Here is a 15,650-nt window from a genome sequence, read left to right on the forward strand (position 1 = left end):
GTTGCTTTCTGCTGTTTTGAAAACGGTCATAATCTGCTTCCTGGCTTCTTCTTTCTCATCCGTCTCAATTCCTCCTCCTTTTACTGCTATTTACATAATGAACTTGCTATAATTTGTAACTTTCCAATCTTTATTTTCATTGTCCTAATCTCTCTTCTAACATAAATAACTAATTTTTTAAACTTTTTCTTGATTTTTAGGCGATTAACAATCGAAATCTTTTACACTCGTTATGTTCCCAAAATAACCTCCATCATTGGATTTATTTTAGACGCTGGCATTTCTATTTATTAATTATAAATATTTATGAACTACTGTAATTTGATAATGGAAATATTGGCTAAAATTAAATAGTTATTTATATTATACATAATAAAACAAACACCTAAATCAATAAAATAATTTACAAACTTCATGCATTTGATTTAAAAGTTTTAACGGTTTCATCGATACTATTATATCCATTATAAATAATTTGATCTCATAAAGGAACATGTCGCTGAAGGACAACGAAGAATTTAAATTTGCTTTGAGAGACATCGTTAATAATTCTTTCAAGTTAGAGGACCAATTCGGTATGAAATAAATGTGCAAAGAGCCCTGAAAAGATTCGAATGTATGTATGTATATATTGCAGATAGAGTACGATGCACCGAGTGGGTGCACAAGTTGTCAATGCTGCCCGACGACAGTCTGGAAAATCTTAAAATTCGCAACGATTATATTCAGTATTTGCGCATAATGGTCCGAGCTGGCATCTTGCACGGGATATTTTCAGAAAGCCCGCCAGCTGTATTGTCTCCCTTTCCAGAAGCAATAGTAAGATTTCAAACAAATTGTTTTATGTAATGGCATATTTAATGAGACCTGTTTATTTGGAATTACCTATAACATGGTGGTTTGCGATTTCTATATAAAGAAGTATTACATTGACCTTATTAAGGAAATTTTTTTTGTTTATACTTTGACAAGAAATTAATTTGGAGTGACACAAATACCACAATAATATTTCCTATTAATTAGAAATTATTTTTAAAACCCCAAACATATTAATATATTTTAATATCAATGAGATATACAATTGTACATCTTACGTTTAGTATTTAAGTAGAATTAAAAACACAACGATAATATGATTTAACACAACACTATTAAACATAAAATATACTGTACAATAATAGATTATAATATACAAAACAGTTTTGTATCAACGTTACAGTTATACAGGATAATGGTACCCAACACCTAATACTAAAGCTCTTTTATATCTTAGAATCTAGGTCATATGCGAAGTTGATATTGTCACAAATCCTTCAATTGTTACACAATCGTTTCTGTAATATTCGCCCACTATTAAACATGTTATACTATTTTTTTTATATTTGCATACATAGATTCCATGAACAAAATTAATTATATTCAATAAATGTTTTTTCTAATGTCTTACAATTTTATTCCGATCTATACTTAATTCTTGAGATAGTGTCTTAGTTTCCACAAACCTAAAATAAAACGTTTTTCATTCGAAAAAACTGCGTGTGAAATTTGTAACAATAGTTGGAATGTTTCAAATAATTCATAATGTGTGGTTATATTAATATTTAATATGGAATTTATCAATTTTTTTTCAGGGAAAACACATGACAGCTCAAATACCTTCTTTGCCGCCTATGGGCCCGATTAACGTTTACATGAAACACTGGTCCCCAGACGGAAGAGCGTATGTGGCAATAAAACCTATACCGGGTAAAGGTGTTTTGACATATCTGTCTGTCACTCCGCAGCCAGATGGTTCACGAAACTGAAAATACCAACGCACTTTCAAAATTACATTAATATTGTAATTAACATATTCATCTGTATTATTAAAAATAAACAAAAAATATTTGATTGAAACTCGTTTAATTATTGTATTCCATAAACATATTCTACATTTCTATCTTCGTATATGCGAATACGGTTTTCTCTAAAACGAATCTGATCAGTCAGCAGATACCCATATACCATGATATAGTAATAGAATATACTTTAACCTTCATGCGCTCGCGCGGACGACAAATTGGCGTCCTTATAAATTTTCGCAAATATTATTGTGCAAAGTGCCAAGGAAACGGTGAGAAGGGTATGTATTCTCTAGTTATACATCCCTCCGATAGAATATGATCGAACTTGGTCAAACCAGTCCACCCCAGCAGTTCAGTATAGCCACAAACTCAGTAGTGTCAGTATGACGGCCAACTTGCCGTCCACGCGAGCGAAAACGAGAATTTTTACCTGTATTTTTTATACTTACGATCTGGATTTATATTATGAAAAAGGAGGCATATAGGAAAGGCAAGTGTCAATAGAAATTACAAGAACCTTTTACCACTACCTCAGTACTCTGAAGAACATTTTTCTCGAAAATTTAAAAGGACGGCCAATTTGCCGTCCATGCGAGCGAAAGAAGGATTTTCTATTATTTTTTAAATAAACATTTTTGGTCAACATTTTTTATGTTCCAATGTTGTTTTAGAGGTAATTGACTGTAAATATTTCGAAACATCCACCTTAAATAAAGAATAACTCACGAAAATAATAAAAAAATAAGGACGGCCAAATTGCCGTCCTCGCGAGCGGCAGTGTAACTTTAGGACGCGCGAGCGCATGAAGGTTAAATATTCTAAATATACTAGTTATCCAAACGCTTCAAGGAATATTTATACTTTGTCTTTCCGCCTCACGCATATACTTATATTTTTATAAACATACAAAACAAGATAGTATCGAAGATTATTCTTCAAATATATTGTAATGCCTAGTCAGGCAATGTTTGACTTGGTGAAGTGGAGGATCAGTTTGACAAGTCATTCCTCTTGATGTTATAGTCATGTTGAGTATATGTACTGTTAACGGCTGGTCAACAATATCAGTAAAAACAGCTGATATCATCTCACTGATTATTGTTGTTGCCGTCGTCCGCTTAATTACTGTTGTTGCTGTTCGCCTTCTACGCACCGCACAAGTACCGTGTACGCCAGAAAAAACTCCTGTTTTTTCTCGTTGTATTTTATGCAACTTAGCGCCACCATACGCTTCTTTTACGTTGTACTAAGTTGGTACACATAACTTTGGGTACCAAAAACATTGCCTTTCCGGCAATCAGCCAACTTCATCCGCTTGGTCTTTCAATCATAGTAGCTCGCTTGGTCTCTTCAACCATCTTCGCCCGCTTGGTTTCATTAGCCATCTTTGCCAGCTCGGTCTCTCCAACCATCATCGCTCGCTTGATTGCGTTAAATGCAAGGTCTCTTTCGTGAGCTGGTATTGTACATTTGTAAATAGTATTAGTTTTAATTAGCTGGTATAGTATCTACGATTGTCTTTTTTTTAGTATTAAGAACACTAACATTAGTTTTTTTTTAAGCATATTGTGCATACTTTATTGTGTTTAAAATATTATCGAACATTTAGATAAATAAATATCGTTTTTCTTTCTTAAATTTAACAAAGCATCTTGATTACTAGGTATCCCCGTCTTTCCATTTCCTTGTGTACTTAAACTGGTCTGGTAATATAATTCAAGAGGTTTAATACACATCAGTCTAATTGGGCGAAAATAGTGAAACTCATTAATTAGTGAGTAGGGCTCAAATACTTAGGTATATGACTTAGATATGTTAAAGACATCGTTTAATTTGTAATTATGCTTATTTAGAAAACGTAGATATTAAAATATTATTAAAACTTGAATGGGGTATTATATATCTTATTCTCGGAGAGAACCGGAAATACATCAAGAAACTATTGATAACAAAAATGAAAATCAGTCATGCGGTAGCAGGCCAATGCGAAGGGGTGTGGCCAAACTAAATAGCTGACAGCGGCTGGAAGAGACTACGGGCGCCCACCAAAGTATAGGCTTATAGCGTGGCGAGTGTTGTAGCAAGTAACGTGCATCTAGCATGCGACTTTGATTAAAACAATGTAAACATATGGATTAACGCCGACTACACTGATGTGGCAGTGTTACCACAAGTTTCACGCTACGTCACTGTCATTTGATTGCAACATGCTCCATTTTTTGTCACGAGCTAGATCGATTATCAGTAAATTCTACATACCTAGTAGTTTATTCTGCACATAAATAATTACTGTACAAAATAATTAATATGAAAGACGACCCGGATTTTAACATAAAGTTTGTGGCTATGATTGAAACAAGTCCGTGCATATATGACCACACAAAAGCAGATCATAGCAATAAACAAATAGTTGACAGAGCTTGGGAAATGATTGCTAAGCAACTATCAGCAACAGGTAAGTAATATATAATGTTATACTGGGTCAATACAATACTAAATATAATTTATAATTATTATTAACATTCTATTTTTGTATTAGAACTAATACATAACATATTTGTGGTAAACAATTTGGTGTTTTATACAATATAGTTGTTTAAAATCATGTTTTAATAGGGTATAAATAAAACTCGTAAAATAGTATACCATTTATAATAAATTTAAATATTATATATATGATTTCTTTCTATCAATAATTAATTTACCAAGACATGAAATATTTATTTGACTGTTTACTTAAAATTTATATTTAAAAATGATAAATTTATATTATTATTTTTTTTAATGTTTTCTATTTAAACATAATAATGTATGACAATTTAAAGTTAATACAATTAATTTGAAATTACTTATGGTAAATACAAACACTTTTAGTTAGTAAAAAAAATTATATGATTATTACTCAATACTAGGCTTTGAAAAAAAATTACACAAACGATTTCTTAAGTTAATTGCATTATTCGTTGGTCTTTGGTTATTTCCATGATTATAGTTTTGACTAAGTTGGTCATCGTTTAAATAATGGTTTTCTTCTTGCTCCATAACTGGTTCCGAAAATATCCCATCATGAATACGTACGAAATTATGTAGTACGCAAAGAGCCTGGACAATACAATCCACTTTTTGCACATCACAATGGATAGGTGTTTCCAAAAGTTTAAACTTTGAGGCTAACATATCAAAAGAACACTCTACTGATTTTCGACCTCTTGAAATTCTATAATTAAATATTCTTCTTTCATTTGTTAATTGTCTGCGAGGATATGGTCTCATTATATGATTAGTTAAGGGAAATGCTTCATCAACTGTAAAATAATATGGGAAAACATCGTCTTCGTAAGGCAAAGGAATAGGTTCTGGAAGATTAAGCTGTTCACTAAATAATGCTTTTCCAAAAACACTTTCTTTTAGTGCTATTCCATCACTATTTCTTCCATACTCACCAATGTCAACTGATAAAAATAATCCATCTGCATCTGATACAGCCATTAAAATTATGGAAAAGTATCCCTTGTAGTTAAAAAACGATGATCCAGAATTTGGAGGCGCTTTAATTTTGATATGTTTCCCATCAATACTCCCCACGCAATTAGGTAAATTCTACAGTTCCCAATAACGATTGGCCACTTTTAACCAATGCTCTTTTGTAGGGGTTGGCATGTATTCAGGTTGCAAATTTTCCCAAATTGCTTGTGACTTTTCAAATACAATTCTTCTAATTGTAGTATGACCTCTCAGAAAATAAAAAGACAGAGCTTTGAAAGAGCATCCTGTTGCAAAATATCTGAAAATAAGTATATACGTAAATTCGTCTATACGTTTTAAGTTAATAAATGAAATATAAATTATGATATTTAATTAGTTAGGTAATCTTTTATTACCCTATTTTGTTGGCTTCCTTATTAATTGATTTTATTTTTTAATGTGTTACCCTTTAATTAAAGTTATATCATGAGTAATTATAATCATTTTTTATTTTAATCATATAATTTTACCATTACAGTATCGGATTGTAAAGAACGATGGAAAAACTTAAGAGGTTCTTATACCCGCCATTTAAAGTCAGCCATTGGACCTTCTGGTGCTGCTACAAAACCCAAGAAGCCTTACTACCTCGCAGAATACATGCACTTTTTACATCCATTTACCAAGTCTCGCCAGTCAGTGTCATCCATGAGTAACGATTATAACTTTTCTTGCTCACAAAAGTCCATTAGTCCCTCTGAAGGGTCTAATAATGAAGAAAATAGTGTGTCTAATGTATTCGAAGACGAAATAACATTAAATCAACATGAAGACAACACATCGTCTGATGAGTTACCTCCTCACCCACCAAATAAAAAACTAAAAGTGTCGAAACAAGATGTATCTCTTTCTGACGTAAATAAATCAGCTTATGATTATTTTCAATCTAAAAAAAATAAAACTGGAACTTCCGAAAAAGCTCCTCAAGACCCTGACGTATCATTTCTTATGAGTCTTCTGCCAGACATGAAAGATATGAATAAGGACCAAAAGAGGCGATATAAAATTGGAATTTTAAATATGGCTATGAACATATTGAATGAGAAAAATGTAGACACAACAACGACGTCCAACAATTCTACGCCATTGATTAATCTAGATCATCAACAACAACGTCCTGTCTACGAGCTACTGCCCCCTTTTAACCAACTAAATATTCCATTCCCAATTTATCCCAATGAAGAACAACAAGGTTCAATATTATTGGGACAAACAAGTTTTTTAACAAAGCAAAGTGACATAGAGTTTCCAAGAAGAAAGTAGGTGATTAATAACTTCGACAACATTTTGAAAGTAAAGTAACTTTTAAGTAATTTTAAAAATTAATAAACTATGTACTGAATAATAATAATATTAATATTAATTTTAAGCATTATAAAAGTATTAAACTGTTATTTTTATACGATACTATTATGTTTATATTTTTATTAAGGAGAATGTAATACTGATTTTTTGTTTTGTGTATATTTTATTAAAGTTTTTAAGCTATAATTAGTATTAAGTTATATATAATTACTTACCTCAAAGTTATTAAAAGACGTTCTTCAGGGAGGACTGACTCTCTGAAGTTTGTATCTTGTTTTCTGATAGATGGTCCCACTTTTAGTAGTAACAAGTTAAAAGTATTGCTACTCATCCTGTAAAATGATTGGAATCGCTCTGGGTATTCATGTAGCTCTTTAAATACATCAAAAGCCCCACGTTTATTTTTTTATTTTTTTGCCAGTAGGGATGCACCCAATATCTTCTTTGTTGACAACTTGCATTATTTATATTAATTAAATTCACTAATTGGAGAGCACATTCATCGTCTGACGAAGAAGACATTTGACAACTACTAGTTTGCCATGTTACTTTGGTAAGCGTTGAGCGACACATGTGTTACGCTACTGCTACGTGTTTGCTACTTTACTCGCCACGCTATATGCCATGTTACTTTGGTGGGCGCCCGGCCTAAGGCTCTATATATGAGAGTATACGCATCCGCCATTTTGGTTGCAAGATATACTGTTATCTATCAACACAAAATACCGCCAATTGAATTTTTTATTGTAAGAATTGATTTGGGTGTAAAGTTTTGTTTAATTTGTAATTTGTTTTTTTTTAAATGTCGTGTTGTGCTGTAGACTGTACGAATCGTAGTACTCAAGGGTACCGTATGTTCAGATTTCCAGCTCAACCCCAACGTAGAAAAGTATGGATAAATAACACCAGACAAGGAGGGCAGTGGAAACTACAGATTCTGCTCGTTTGTGTGAAGTAAGTGTTTTTTAAAGTTTTATAATTTTTAGTCATCCAGACTTTCAATCTTATAAAGTACTTGGAAATGTGTATACTTTGTCTTTTACCATGGTAAAATATTAATTTTTTTAGATGCCTAATTTTACATCAAATTCTGGAAATGAAATTAATGATAATACAAATCATAATGAAAACTTAACTAACAATGAGAACACAATTAACAACGAGAACTCAATTCACAATGAGAACTCAATTCACAATAAATGTATTGAGCCATTGCAGTCTGTAAGTATAAATCAATTATCAGGCTTGAAGGATTAAATATTGGTTTTGTTGATTTTATTATACCAAATTTAAGTAATTTTTTACTATAAATTTCAGTATTTTTTTATGATTAGTTTAATTTTATTTCCTATGTTTGTTGTATGAAAATTATTGTAATTAATTGAGGGTATCATATAAAAATTAAGCTTCTTTTTATTTATCAGTAATATGATATGTAAAAATATATATAGTTAGAAGTTTATAAATATAATATTGTATCTTGGAAGTTCATAAAGTTATTAAAATCGAACTTTAATTGAAGTTTAATTATAATTTCAAAAATTGTAACATTTAAAATATAGTAATTTATTGAAATTTGTATTTATAGTCTTCCTTGAAAAAAATTAAAAAAAGAAAATGAACGTTTAAAGAGATCAAATGAACAAATTAAGTTTAAAACAATTTATGTGCATTAAAATGTAATTATAACGCTTCTGTTGATATAAATGTAAGTTCTAGCTACTATGATTCGAGGTATACTAACTATGATTCTTATTTTAAAACATAAAGTAAATTAATTGAAAAATTAATAAATTGTAGTCGTTATACCTCTTTTATTTTAGTCTTGGGTTTCCGATATCCAACAGGTTTAACAGTACTTTTCCTTGACATTTTGTTTTTGTTCATGACAATTATTACAATAAAACTACACTTACAACAATTGTGGTTGAATTTATAAATTAAATTCTCATAAAAACTGTAGCACAAAATAGTTTTAATACAAATAAGTTAATAAATGATAATATTGATAATATCATTATTACGACTTGTTGCAACCAAAATGGCGGATGCGTATACCTGCTTATTTAGATCTCTAGAAGAGACGGAGACTGCAGCGGGTGGATTGGTATATAACTTACACCCGCGGAAGCGAAGCGCTCAGCCTACATGAGAACGCGGTACGAGCAACATCGAACCAGAGCTCTGAAGATGGAACATGCAACTGTTTTGAAACGTTGGCGAACCGGTCAAGATAATCACATAGGAGTAACCGCAAGGCGTGTAAATAGTGTAAAGGCAGATATTATTTATTTAATTATAAATATGTACTAACCAGACCGAACAACAGCAGCAACCTCCTTCATTCCATGGTGCAGCATCACCTTCGTGGGCAACAGCTGCTGCAGTCGTTTGGGGCGACCATACCCAGCTCGACTTTAACGCCGAACCTAGTACTCACAGCTCCCCAAAGCGAGCTACAGAAGCACCCCGCTTTGTGGGCGGCCTTCACCCGTGGGTGGCAAGCCTGCATGACAAGCGTCCCGGCACCACCTCCACTGATCAATCAGCCGCCAGGGCGACCTACGGTACGTCAGCCCACGCCCTACGCTGGCAGGTCAACGTGGCCACAAACCGCGCCACGCCACAAGACGCCTAAGGGCGCATCCAACTTTTCGGTAACACCACCCAACTCCGCCCCGTCCAGAACACTGGAGCTGTGTCCACGGCGAACCAGTCTGCCGGAACTTCGACCACGGTCAGCACTGAACTGGACAGCAACACGGTATCGGCGAGACGGAAGAGGATGATCCGTCTCAACGAGTACCGAAAGGCGATGAGGAAGGTGAAGCGGGAAGAAATGAGTCGAATATCCCAGCAACACCGGTTGAAAAAACCGACGCCACTGACCGACCCAGGGAAGACCTCGGCGAAGAGGAAACAATCCCCACACCGAGGACACATGCCCCGGTAACAACAACGGCAGAGGAGGAAGAGGATGCAGCGATGGACGTCACCGTCGATGGTCAACTTGACCATACGATCGAGGAAATCGATATCTTCCTCCAACCACCGTCAGACACCACCTCCTAACTCCTTTCCTTTCCCTGTCCGCTCCTTCTCAGTTCTACTACGCCCGCCTTTGACCACCAGGTCACCAGTGCGATGCGAGTGCTCTGATGGCCCGCTTGCCTGAAAAGGTTTCAGCGATGTCCAGGGCCGTATTACCGCTTAGGCTGTGTAGGCTAAAGCCTAGGGCGGCAAATTTGAAGGCGGCAAATTTTTTTTGGTGTGACCCAAAAACTACGTTGAGATATTATTTTTAAATATAAATTATAAAAACATGCAATAATATAATATATGAAATAATATTATTAGTTATAAAGTATAAGAAAATGTATGTGTAGGTTCTAAAATGGTATGCAGTGTGTAACAGAAATATATGACAAATTACAATATATATATATATATTACAATAGTCGACCGGGCGGAAATTCGTTGCGGTAACAGCACGGCGAATAGGCCGCGGAATTGAACGTATTATTTTATTATATTAATAGTAAATCGTAAAGGAAAGAAGCATTAAAACCCGTATCCCATAATAATAATTATTATTATAGTAGATAATGTACAATGTGGGGAAATTTCTGCGATAAGCGATGACGCCTCAAATATTATATCTAAATTATAAGATACTCGTACTAGGTTTATTATTTTGTTATACACCACGCCGTAACGAAATTGACTGGTCGTTCATTTGCATTTGTTATAAAGCAGCGATTTCTTAAGCCTTAAGGTATGTACTTTATTGTATCAATTAATTATTTTATTTTAACAATAAATTAGTGTAACAAATTTAAAACGAAATGTCTTAATATACGTTAAAGTTTATGTAGGTTTTGTCATTAATTAGCGTTTTACCATAAAATAGTACGAGTTATACATTTTATCAATTCTTAAATATCAATACGAAATCGCAAATTTAATATAAAATACTATCATTATTATTCTATTATTATTTATTAAACATACTAATTTAATATCAAATGATATACTATTATAGATCAACCTGTCTATAAAAATGAAACGTTCTAAGTTAAGTGGAGGCAAATATAGCAAATTGGCCAAGGAAAAATTGGAAAAACAAAGATTGGCTTTAGAAAATGTCCCGAAAATTAATACACTATTTAGTAAGGAAGTAATTACGTCAGTAAGTGTAAGTCCAAAAATATCTTCTAGTGTCATAGATTCCGGGGATATTGAAACAGTACAGAATGTAAATGAAAAAAAAAAATACTTATTTTAATGACAGTACAGAGATAGAGTTACAAAATAAAATTAAAACAAGTATTTTTAGTAAAGATCCTTCTCAATGGATACGAATAGCCGATTTTATTCACTTTGTGGCATCACACGGTGTTGATCAAAATATGAACTCAGACTTTTCAAACTCCAAACGGATATATTCTGACCAAAGTAGATATTTAACTAAATCTATGTTCTATAGAATATTATCAAACAATGAAAAATTCTTAGAACGTGGTTAGTTTACTCAGAAATTAAAGGGACTGTAATTTGCGCACCTTGTTGGTTATTTCGTGACGACTGATCTACTACAGGTTTTAATGACTGGAAAAACGCTTGTTCGAGGTTAAAATAACATGAAAATTCTATAAATCATAAAAACTGTTTGATTCAAATACAAGACATCAATCAAACTAAGGAAAGAGTAGATTCGAGATTAATGAATCAAATTGATGGGGAAAAAAACTATTGGAAAAATATTTTATTGCGAATTGTTGCCGTAGTTAAATCACTTGCCTTACGGGGACTCCCTTTTCGGGGTGACAACGAGTTAATTGGTTCTTCGAAAAATGGAAATTTTCTTATGTCATTAGAATTAATATCTGAATTCGATCCATTTTTGGCCCAACATATTAATAAACATGGTAATGCCGGTAGAGGATCAACATCATATTTATCATCAACGGTTTTTGAAGAAGTAATTTCTATAATGGCGGAAAAAGTAAACAAATATTCTGTTGATGAAATTAAACGCAGAAAATACTTTTCCATTATAGTTGATTCAACTCCTGACATTACGCACATTGATCAGCTTTCCTTTATTGTGAGATATGTAAATGACCAAGGTCTACCAGTTGAACGATTTCTTGAATTTATACCAAAAGCGGGTCATAAGTCTGCAGAGTTATTTTATGTAGTCAATGATCTCATAAAACGTTACAGTTTGGATTGGTCCAACTGTAGGGGACAATCATATGACAACGCTAATAATATGTCCGGCAGTTATTCAGGTCTCCAAGCACGAGTTAAAGAAATAAATAATTTAATATATTTTGTTCTATGTGCGGCACATTCGCTAAATTTAGTTGGAACGCACGCTGTAAATAGTTCAAAAGAAGCAGTTAAATATTTTGGATTAATGCAACATTTGTTTACGTTCTTTACTATTTCAACTCATCGTTGGGAAATACTCAGTAATAGTTTGAAACCGGGAACTCATACGTTGAAACATCCATCATTTACAAGATGGTCATCAAGAGATGCAGCTTGTTTGAGTATTAATGAAAATTGGTCTGAAATTATCAATGCCTTAACATATATAATGAATGCTACTACAGAAAATAATATGACTCGAAACGAATCACAAGGACTATTGAATAAACTCGAATCATTAGAGACTTGCTTTATGTCTATATTATGGGGTTTTCTATTGAACAGATTAAATGTAGTTAGTGAGAAGTTACAAAAAGTTGAAATAGATTGTGGTCTCGTGGTTGAGCTTTACGATTCTTTAATTCAACTTATTACAAATACTCGTGAAAATTTTGATGAATTTGAAAGAAAAGCAATTGAAAAATCTGTTACAAAAGAATATAAAGATTTAAAAACTCGTAAAAAAATTAAATCAATTTTTTATGATGAAACTCGACATAATGATTTAATTACTTCTGGAAGAGAAAAATTTAAAATTTATACCTTTTTAGTAATTTTAGATCATTTATTGAATGAACTTAACAAGAGAAGACCTGCGTATCAAACATTTTTTTTTCCATTTGCTTTTATTGTCATGCTCGAACGTCTATCACATGATGATATTGTTAAAGGAGCTACACAACTTAATGAAATATACTATGATGATATGGATTTAAATGAATTAATCAATGAATGTTTACATTTAAAAGCACACATAATACAACTGGCTGACGATAAGCAAAACAATATTCCCAAACTTCTTTAAATTTTACTTGAAAAAAACTTAATTTCAATATATCCCAACATCGAAATAGCACTCAGAATATATACATCTACTGCGGTGACTAACTGTTCAGCTGAACGTTCTTTTTCTTGCTTGAAAAGAATAAAAAATTATCTCCGATCTACGATGTCACAGGATCGATTAAATGCACTTGCTATACTAAGTATTGAACATGAATTAACTAATCAGTTATCATATGACGACATCATTGAAGACTTTGCGAAAAAAAAATCAAGACGTAAGACTATAATCTGAAGAATATGAAAAATAATTATTTGTTCGTATTTTTTTTTTGTAATATGCTTAAGGAGTTTTCATTCATTAATAATAGTATACCTAATGTATTGATTTTATGTTTTTATTTTATTAATGATCATTTTTTATATGGGGTGTGGAGAGTTTTTACGTATCACTTACAGAAGTAAAATATCAATACCTATGAAAATTAGGCGGTAAATTTATTTCAGCCTATGGGCGGCAAAAACCTTAATCCTGCCCTGGCGATGTCACTCGAGGAGATGTGAAAGACAGGGAGGAACAGACACCGATTAAGTTCACCGGTTGGACCGTTTAGTGAGGGAGGGTTGACACGGCCTGCAAGTGCATGTTTCTGTCATTAGCGATTAAATGTGCGCCCGGTCGTGTTATCAACTGTCCACCATCTCACCGCAGGTGGGAACGATAAACTACTATATCGGCCCGAGCCGGCCGTCGGTGTATGAAGAGGTCCGGGGGGTGTCATTTTTACAGCGAAACACGGCGGCGATGACCACTGTAGGCGATCCGATAATCAGTTATTGATTTAACATTGATCCGCGACTGCCATTCGCCGCCGTCCCGCGTATTCACGTATTAAATTTCCACATTGTTTTCTAAGTTAATAAAAAAAAACCTTAACCTTTTGATTCGGTTTTTTATGTTTACTTCAACCCCCCTTTCTACCGTGTCATACTGTTAAAAAAGTAACTTCAAAGTTAAGAATAAATTTACCGCTAATGAATGCTGAAAGCTAAAGATAAAGTGTCGCGGTCGGCTGTCCGCGCTCAAAAATAGACAGGGTTTCCCTGAACTATTTTTACCGCGGGCCGTAGCCGGCCGCGTCTGCTTTCCGTCCGGTCGGTCGGACTAACGGCCGGGGGTTCCCTAATAACCCTTATCAGTCCATCGGATGGTATAAAACATCACCCGATGGGCTGACCGGCCGTCATTCGTGTCCATCGTCAATTTCTCGTTTAGTTAGAAAAAGTGTGTTTTATTTATACATCCTTTTCTCCCGCTCAGCTAAGGGCTGTATCATTGGCGCAGTCGGTAGGATAAAGGACAGCGAAGATAATAAGGTAAGTGGACTTTTTGTACTTAAGTGACATACCCCTATCGCTGGTAACCTAGTGTAGTAAGACCCATCCGCGGCAGACTTGCGCGCTTGTTTATTAGGGTATTACTATTAGATTTGGGTAGTAACTACTTTTGTTTGTCTTTCGTGTTATTAGAGTGTAGTAAGACCCACCAGTGGCAGACTTACGCACTCTGACAAAAATCTGTAGTACCACACTAGTAGTAAGAAAAGAGTGAACTGGGTAACAAAAACCAAGTTCTCCAAAAAATCGTTAAATAAAAAATTTTTTTTTAACGAGATAACGGACCCGAGAAAAAAAAACTAAATGGCAGGAAAAACTCTCCTAGAACTCAATATTTCTGAGTTAAAACGCGAGTTAGGGAACCGGGGGCTACCCACCCGAGGTACGAAACCCGAACTAATTTTAGCGTTGAAAGAGGCTCTGAGACGGAATCATCCCAACAGAGTCCCGGTTTGAGCCATTGATCACGGGGGACAACCCCAGTGGGAACACCTCACGAACTTCCATCAACAAGGAGGAGATAGAGCAGGGAACGGGGGAACCCCAACAACTCACGGGTAGGGCAGCAGCGGAAATTGCCCGGTTAGAAGCCCAAATGGCCGAACTTCAGGCTGCTCTAGCACAAATAATGGTAACACCCCGAATGCTGAACTCAACCTCCGTAGGTGCGAACATCCCACCCGATAACATCGGCCTAGACGGGGTAAATTCGGGTGAGCCGGAAGTAAACGCCTTCACGACGGGCTTGAACCGTCAAGATACCGATTTCACCGGGCGAAACGAATTGTACCCGGGTGAAACGTGGGTGAACCAGACAGTAGTCCGATTGAACCGCCAAAATCCCGATTTTATCGGGCGAAACGAATTTTACCCGGGCGAACCGGAAGTAGACCTCCCCACGACGGGCTCGAACCGTCAGAATCCCGATTTTACCGGCCGAAACGAATTTTACCCGGGTGAAACGAGGGTGAACCAGACGGTGACCCGATTGAAACGGGTTTTAATGCTATTAAAAACTGCATACCAGTGCATAATCTGTTATTTAATCAGCTGTCAATTAAATGTCTTAAAACAATTATTATTTTATAATGAATTGTATATTTAATACAATTTGAAATTTCATTTATGCCTGCCGAATTTTGATATCCTTCAACATATATTTTGCCAATCTATAGTAGTACTTATTATAATATTAATTATTTTACCTATGAATGCTTTGTTTATTACAGGCTTTTTAGTTAAAAAATATGCTTAAGAATTTTCAATATTAGAAATTATTTTTTTAATCATGTTTTGTTGTTATACATTTTGTTTGTTAGTTACTTAACTGTGAACAATAAACAAGTGTTTGAATAAAAC

The 15,650-nt window shown here is 34.2% G+C and overlaps 2 protein-coding genes across 2 annotated transcripts; both read left to right on the top strand.

Moving 5' to 3' along the window:
- Positions 1-493: 493 nt before the first annotated feature.
- Positions 494-1,805, top strand: LOC126847671 (uncharacterized). Its single transcript, XM_050588050.1, has 3 exons — positions 494-575; positions 638-819; positions 1,632-1,805. The coding sequence occupies exons 1-3, from the start codon at positions 494-496 to the stop codon at positions 1,803-1,805; spliced, it is 438 nt and encodes a 145-aa protein (XP_050444007.1).
- A 2,346-nt stretch (positions 1,806-4,151) lies between these two features.
- Positions 4,152-6,632, top strand: LOC126847672 (transcription factor Adf-1-like). The gene is made up of 2 exons (XM_050588051.1): positions 4,152-4,299; positions 5,848-6,632. The coding sequence occupies exons 1-2, from the start codon at positions 4,152-4,154 to the stop codon at positions 6,630-6,632; spliced, it is 933 nt and encodes a 310-aa protein (XP_050444008.1).
- Positions 6,633-15,650: the final 9,018 nt, after the last annotated feature.

Source organism: Adelges cooleyi, unplaced genomic scaffold (assembly GCF_023614345.1).
Source record: "Adelges cooleyi isolate 19-005CV unplaced genomic scaffold, UGA_ACOO_1.1 ACOO_flye_CR_arks_rails_tigmint_CR_PRNA_115, whole genome shotgun sequence".
Lineage (NCBI taxonomy): Eukaryota > Metazoa > Arthropoda > Insecta > Hemiptera > Adelgidae > Adelges > Adelges cooleyi.